The sequence below is a fragment of the Gossypium arboreum genome, chromosome 12 (genome assembly GCF_025698485.1).
Source record: "Gossypium arboreum isolate Shixiya-1 chromosome 12, ASM2569848v2, whole genome shotgun sequence".
Classification (NCBI taxonomy): domain Eukaryota; kingdom Viridiplantae; phylum Streptophyta; class Magnoliopsida; order Malvales; family Malvaceae; genus Gossypium; species Gossypium arboreum.
Window position 1 is genome coordinate 117,527,912 of NC_069081.1, and position 8,145 is coordinate 117,536,056.

The following is an 8,145-nucleotide window of genomic DNA, read 5'->3' on the forward strand; positions in this document are numbered from 1 at the left end:
AATTTAATTAAAAATTAAAATTAAATTAACAAGAGATATAAATATTAAAAAATTAAATTTAACATTATTTCTTTAATATTTTATAGTAATTTATTTTTCACCTATGAGATGATCTTTGTTTACTGTGTAATTTTAGATGTCAATAATAATGCATTATTATTATTATTATTACTTTTAATTTTAAGCTCACATTTTAACTTCTTCCCTAATGAGGCAATATTTACTATCAATTTATCAAATATATTAACCAATAATTTAATAGTACCCTCTATGATGATTATAAGTAAGCAAATTCTATCTTCTAAAATCCTACTACAGCAAAGCCAAAACCAAAATCTCTGAAGAATCAGAGGAAAGTGTGTGTGATTTTCGTGGGGTTAGAAATGTATGCAGAGACAGGGCTATTTATCCCTTACATGCAGAACTTTGCTCAAGATTTTCAGCAGTTTGAAGATTACTACAAAACCCAGAAACCCAATGCTTCAATGGTATTTTGAATATCTCAATCTCAATCTTTCTTTTTGATTTGCTTGGGGTCATCTGCATTTGTTTGATTTATTCTAGTTTAAAAGTGGGTTTTTAGCTTATGATTTGCCTGTATTTGCGGAATCAGCCTCTTTGATCTCTGCTTCAGTGCTGTTTTCCAGTTAAAATTTCAAGTTTTTTTTGAGTGATTTTCATGTTGGGATTCTATTTCCCCGTATTAAAATTTCAACTTTTAGGGAGCTTTTTTTGTTTGATGTTCCTTTCTAAGGACTAAAATGAATAGTTTGAAAAAGAAAAGGAAGTATTTTGGAAAGCTTCAGCTTTCATGTTTATGCTTTTTGGATTCTCACATAAAAAGGGGGGATTATAATTAATTTATTATCTTAAATCACTTTCCCGGCAACCAAACAAGTCTGAAAATGGAAGAAAAAAATAGTGCAAAAATAATCTGTACATGCAGGACCACCAAAAAAAGAAACCAAAAAAAGAAATTGTTAGAATATAATTGGAAATTGATTTTCAATTTCACCAGTTCCGTGTTCTTGAAGATTTCTTCCATTTTCTTCAACTTCTTGGTGTGAAACTAGTAAAAGTTTGGGAATCATACTATAAGAAGTTCATATTGAGTTTTATTTTAGTCGTGTTAATGGCTTCTTTGAAGGAGGCCGAACCGGAGGGGTCGTATATTTAGATTTAGAGGCTTCGAGTGACCTGCAAGACGAAGGGTAAACTACAGGGTAGGAATAGAGAATGAAGGTAAAGAAAACCAGAAATAGATTTCAATGGAGTAATGGTGGGAATAGAGATAAGGATTGGTGATGAACGAGCGCACACTTGGGTGTTTATACAATCCTCGCATGTAACCGGTTATAGCAGGTTGTATAACAGTGTTGTCAATGGCACATGATGGACCTAGCTGTTAGGACCCCCTATATAGTTTCGAGTGTGTTTCTTTTTGCATTTAGATTCTTTTTATAATATCATATTCAACGGTTAATGGTGTGATTGTTTCTAAGCTTTCCTTTATCTATTATTGCTTAACGTAGAACGACCTCGCTGAAACCTCCACGATTTCTGAATATAACCTGGAAGGAGAAGGTGATCTGTTCAGAGCTTTAGAGCCCATCATTGAGGAACCGATTGTGGGCCTTGATTCCATGACCGCAGCCATCTCATTAATCTCGTGCGGTGAAGATGTCATTACTTCACAAGAACTTAAGGATGCAGATATCGAATCATTTCAAAACGAGCAGCTTCTCGAGGTTCTATATGAGTGTGAGAAGGATCTCATGGCACGAGGAGCGATAGGAACAGCACCGGCTGCAGTCCTTGATATTGATACTCCCGTTGTGAAGACGAATGAAAGCCAAAATCGTGATGCATCATTCGAGGAATGCGTGAGCTCGGATTGTTTAAGTTCAATGGAATGCATGCAAGGAGCTGCAGTCGAGCCTAATTTTCTGGATTTCACTGGAATGGATTTTGATTCTGTTTACGGAATGAGGAGAGCATTTAGTGAAGGCGATATAAAGGTCAGCCTTAAATTTCTTTTCCGTTGTTTTTTGACATTTTTACTTCTGTGATTGACGTGGAAGCATTTTTAGGCATTTATGTGGTATATCATTTCATTTTAATCCAATTCTAGACTTGTTTTGATATAGCTGATGCACCAGATTAGAGAATGTTAAGAGCCTCTTCGTTGATTACCCGGACCTTGTCTAATCAACGGAGGTACTTTTCGTCTTTGATTCTCCCGCTATTCGACTAACCATTCTCCCCCATTACAAAGACTTGAGTAAATGTTTCGTAGAGGCCTCCTATGAACACAAGACTGTTTACCCCTTTTCGGAATCTCACCACAAAGTGATGTGGATCCTGCTTTGCAATTAAATTCTACTAATAAGTGAAATTGCTAAAGTGACAGACACTTGATACTGAGTTTTTATGACAGACACTTGGCAACGGTGATGTGAGCGTCATCCATTCTTCCGTCAAGTGGCCATTAATTGTCAGAAGCTGTTCTTCTGAAGATCGAAGGGAAAAGCTTTCTAGATACAGGAACAAGAAGACTAAGAGGAATTTTGGTCGGAAAATCAAGGTAAAACTGTAGAAGTTGTTCCCATTCCACTCGATATCAATTGCTTTAACTTGTTGCTTATGCTTAGCTTTTGACATGTATACGGCCCTTTGTCACACTTCCATACAGAAGCTCAATGACACGATTTTCTCTGTTCAGTATGCTTGCAGGAAGGCACTTGCTGATAGTCAACCGAGGATCCACGGAAGGTTTGCAAAGACCGAAGTTTCCGACAACTCCAAGAGGCAATTATGGTCTACTAATTAAACACAATCACCAACTTTAACCCGAACGAAGCTAGTAAGTCAAACGAGGTAACAGAAAACTAGTAGCAGTATCAACTTGGCTGAAATCTTAAGACGGGTAGGGTAGTGCCGAATAAGCCATAAACTAGCTCCTAAGTCTTAATTTTGTTCACTGTAATAAAACTCCACTTTATGGATGTATATAGTGTTTTGTTCAAATAAAATGGCACAAAACTTGTACTTTGTTCATATATGTACTGTAAAATCATGCTTTGCGAAATATTTCTTATTGGACTGCAGTATTTATATCATGAGCGGTGAAAGAGATTTGGAAGTTCATGTGATGGTACAAAAGAGTATAAATTATATTACTCTCAAGGATGTCATTTTCTTGTTGATAAAGGCCTTGAAATATCCAGGTGCCAAAGCTTTATAGTGATTTTTGTCAAATTCTTTTTAAAAAAATTATTACTTTAGTTTAATCATTAATGTACACAGTGACTTGGCTATCATAATTCAAGTTGATGGTAAGTTTGAGGAAACGGTTCGAGGTAGGTAGGCTCAGGTTCCATTACTTTGTATACCGCACGACGGTGATATGTAATGGAAGTTATAGTGACAGTTTTGAAAGACGTGTTGTAAGTTTGTACGCTAAAAGTTTTTAATGGCGGCTTTTTGCGGTATAAAAATAATTGAATTTAGCCCTAATTACTATCTATGATCATGGCTCTGAGTTTGGGTTGAAACGCAATAGAATTTTAAGCCTGTCCTATAAATGGGTTAAATTTTTTTTCCCAAATTAAGTTCAAATAAAAATACTAAAAGTTGGATCTGTCACGACCTGCTTTTATTAAATTTTTATATTATTTTTTAATAAATTTAAAAATATAATTCATCAAATACACTAAAAATATTAAAATAAATGTTTCTTACCAAATTAAAAATAAATTAAAAATTATTTATATTTAAATAATCTTGAGATAGGTACAACTTAAAAACAAATGCCTCTAAAATAATAGCAAAGTTAACAATAAAGTAAGGGTTATATAATATCCAAATAAAAATAACAAAATAGTAACAATATAATAACGAAATAGTACCAAAATATTGACAAAAAAGCAGCAAAAAACAACAGGTCTTTTTTTACAAATTTGGGTCAAGCTTACTCGAGGCCCAACCTATTTATAAAAGGGTCTCGATTTTTTGTCCAAACTCTTTTTTCGAATCTATATTTTTACTTAAAACCTTCCACTTTTCCACCTATAATCAAGTCTAATGTGGGGTATATATATTCTCTAGACGGATAATTACAACTAATTACATATAAATTTATTACATTATGGCTTTTCCAATTTAATTTAAGTTGATATTGTTTTTATAAAATAATAATATTTTATTTTAAAACATATAATTATTTGTAATTTTATTAATATCATTTTAATAATTTCAATTTTTATTAATTAGAAATAATTTTAATCCATTTTACATACTAAATATTTAATAAATTATATTTGTTATTTACTTATGTTTGGTTAAATATCATGAGGATGAGTATATGTTTAATGTTAGAGAAAGAATAATCCAATAAATATAAAATACCGAATAATTAGATAAAATTGTATAGGGTGTTTATTTATTTATTTGTTAACTTTATTATTAATTGTATTGTTGAATATTTCTTTAGAATAATATATTATATATGATGATTTGATTTTAGGTTTTGTTGTTTGTTTAGAATTTTTTTTCAATTAGTGTGATTTTTTACAATAATTAATATTTTTAGAATTTAAAATTATGTAATTCTATAATTGTCTTTGAACTGAAAATTTTTTCACTTTCATCTTAAACTTTTTTTTCACACTATTCTTGAAAACTGGTAGCTTTTCTCAAATTGAATTCTAGATTTAGATTTCATTAACGTATGATGAGTTGACATTATGATATTATGTTACGTCATTACTTGGAAATTAAAAAAATATTTTTGTTGTTGTTAGATGATGACGTGGCATAATCTTAAAATGTGCCGTTAAATTCTAAAAACAATGTAAATAAAAAAATTCAAGGATTAATTTTTTAAAAATTATCAAATTCGAAAACTAAGAGTTATCAAATTCGAGAACTAAAAGTTATTTTACCCATTTTTAGAAATACAAAATGTAAGAAACTTTTTGTATCTTTGGATTTCGACTATCAAAATTCAAAATCCATCTAATGGTAATGAGGCCCAAAGGGGGTAAAGTTTTTTTTAAACACTTGCAGTTCTTTTAGGACTGGCTAACAAGGAATTAGCCTAACAAGCATACCCAAAAATTATATATATAATAACCTCACGTGATTTAGATTTGAATTTTTGAAGAGAGGATTTTGAAAAAAATTAATCTTTGTAAATCAAAAAATAAATATTATAGATATTTTGGTCATAAATTGAAAAAACAAACATGATGAATACTAGACATGTTCGTAGATTGGGCTACTCACCTAAAATCAAAGGCCTAGCCAAAATTTTAGAGAGCTCGGGCAAAAATATTAGATCTAGAAAATGAAATTGGACAAAAAATAAGACTTGTTTAAAGTATGGGGCAAACACAAACTCGAGCATTCAAGAGCCAAATCTGGCCCAGATTGACTGTAACACCTCCATACCTGACCCGGTTGTCGAGTCAAGGCATCAGGATGTCACATTTGTTGCCGAAGTAATACTGAAAATTTCAAATCAATGTATCATATTATTTAATTAATATAAATCATTAACTCATTTCAGTAATAATTGAATAATTACGAGTTAAATGAACATATTAAAATATCTACAATTGATCAAAGGCCAATTTGTATAGTTCATAAAAAAAAATTTGAACAGAAGTTTCAACGTTAGGGTTTTCACGTCGTGACATGGCGAACTTGTCATCGTGACGTCGTCTCCATTTCCTACAAGTTTCCCGCTTTATTTTTATTTACTTATTTTATATCATTACTTGAATATATATATTTAGATGTCATAACCGCCACTTTATTTTACATATCATCCACTTACATCTATTTCTAATATTAAGTCCTGGTAAAAACATGATATTCAATCAAAGATAACAAAGTATATAAAATTAACACAAATATTAAAGTTTTACAAATAAGACCATTGGAGGACTTGCACTTTCAAAAGTAGTTTACCTACTTTACGATATTTCATATTTATTTCTAAATTGTGCCGATCAATTTAATTCTTCATAAAATTTAACAAATAATTCAATTTCGTATCAATTAACAATTATTCACTTATTATTTTATTAATTCATTTAAATATATTCACATGTATTAATTATTCCATCACTTACAACCATTTGAAAAATTTCAAATTCATCTACTATATATATATATATATATATATATATTTTTTTTCCTCCTCCTCCTCTCCATTCCACACCCTTTATGTATATTTTTGTTAGAATCTTTAACTTTTAGTATATAGTATGCTTACATGTAACATTATCTATAATTCCACTATTTACTTATGTGTTCATATTAAAGCTGTCCTTTGACATTTCTTTACTAAAATTAATTATCTCTTAGTACAAGATTTAGATAATGTTTCCGTTTGTTTCTCTTGAAAAGAGACTCATTAAGAATTTAAAATATAAATTTAAACCCATCATTATTTTTTTTTTACAATTTTTGATGATTTTTCAAAGTCAGAATAGGGGAACTCGAATCCACTCCAACCTTGTTTTACAAAAATTAATATATCTAAAACTATAAAATTCCATTTCTTTCACCGTTTCTTCCATATGAAACTAGACTCAACAAGCTTTAATTTCATATTTAATTTAATCTCTAACTAAACTTTTATAATTTTAGGTGAATTTTCAAAGTTAAGTCATTGTTGCTGTCCAAACTGTTTTAATGAAAATATTTTCTTTTCTAAGGTTCTTTGCACAATTTTCATTCATTCACACATAATTACCATAATTTTTGTTACTATACAATTTAGACACTTATGTTTATGTGTAGATTACATACTCATTTCTTAACCTTAGTACTTTTCACCATACAAATCACATTCTCTCTTACCAATTTAGTGTTTTAAGTCTCTACTCTTCATCAAATGCTTTCTATTTCTAGTATCTAGATTAAATACATGTTTCATACATCTCACTCAAAACATATTTAACTCAATCTGTTGAAATACAAGTAGCTTTAGTATGAAACTTACATCATTTGTCAATAATTTCTTAATTTCTTCGTCATTTCCATGCATTTCTCATATTCACCACATTCCTTCCTTTTTCTTCTCATTTTCTCCACTTTCTTCTACTATTTTCTTACTTCTAAATTGATGAGCATATTCTCTAGAATATCCACTTCATCTTCTCTCTTTAATATCTAAGGAAATTTTCAAAAATTTTGGGTAAAAAGGTAAGTTTTCATGGAAAAGGATTAAGTTGTAAAGAAAAGAAAACTTTTTTTTTCACCTTTTCACTCACGTTGGAAGGATGATCCATTTCCTTCATCCTTCCCTCTCTATTTATACTACCATTTTTCTAAATAAAATAATAATAAATATCTAAACAAAAATATTAATAAAATAATATTTAACTAATTAATTAATTAAAAAAATCACCAAAATATCATTAACATCACCATTACATTCTAGAACTCTCCCTCTTGCTAATTGACCATTTTACCCTTCATGATCTTTCAAAAATTCATCCTTGAATCATCACTTAATTTGGTAATATTGCAATCTAATCCCTCACAATTCTTCACCTATTCAAATTGGTCCCTGCATGTCAACTCCATATCTTAGTAAATTAGATTATTTTCACTTTTGGTCCCTCAAATTTCTCATTTTTACATTTCAATCCCCTAAATTTTAAATATTTACATTTGAGCCAAAAACTTTCCACATATTTACGATTTAGCCTTTACTTTAAATCAATATACTAAAACCTACTTATTAATCATTATCATTATCATTTTAATACTCCTCGATATTCTCTTTTATCCGCATTATATCATCTTCCCATTTTACCGAAAAATCAATTATACATTATTCAATTTATTACTACTTTTATTATATATCAATTGTAGAGATGTTACATTTAGGCTTGTGCTATAGAACTTTTTGTATATTTGCAATTTAGTCCCTTCCTCAATACATCATGTCATGCTTCTTGATTTAACTCTCTTTTGATATATTGTAACTTTCATTTTCTTTGATTTTATACCTTATTTTACTAAAATTTATCTCATATTATTTACGACCAATGGAGTTTTGAGGACGTTACAATGTCCAAACAAATCCAAATAAAAATATGTTGCTATAATACGTATGAGATTTTTAAT

At 29.7% G+C, this 8,145-nt stretch overlaps 1 protein-coding gene across 1 annotated transcript; it reads left to right on the forward strand.

The window, feature by feature from the left end:
- Positions 1-243: 243 nt before the first annotated feature.
- LOC108477143 (zinc finger protein CONSTANS-LIKE 9) lies at positions 244-3,088 on the forward strand. Its single transcript, XM_017779602.2, has 4 exons — positions 244-488; positions 1,533-2,018; positions 2,438-2,584; positions 2,723-3,088. Exons 1-4 carry the CDS (start codon positions 384-386, stop codon positions 2,828-2,830), a joined length of 846 nt encoding a protein of 281 aa, XP_017635091.1. The 5' UTR covers positions 244-383; the 3' UTR covers positions 2,831-3,088.
- The last annotated feature ends 5,057 nt before the right edge of the window (positions 3,089-8,145 follow it).

What these genes read in the sequence shown, in the direction of transcription:
- LOC108477143 (XM_017779602.2), top strand. Translation starts at nt 384, where the DNA reads ATGTATGCAGAGACAGGGCTATTTATCCCTTACATGCAGAACTTTGCT. An exon ending in TTAGTGAAGGCGATATAAAG is followed by an intron (nt 2,019 to 2,437) that starts GTCAGCCTTAAA and finishes TTTTTATGACAG; the next exon opens with ACACTTGGCAACGGTGATGT. An exon ending in ATTTTGGTCGGAAAATCAAG is followed by an intron (nt 2,585 to 2,722) that starts GTAAAACTGTAG and finishes TTCTCTGTTCAG; the next exon opens with TATGCTTGCAGGAAGGCACT.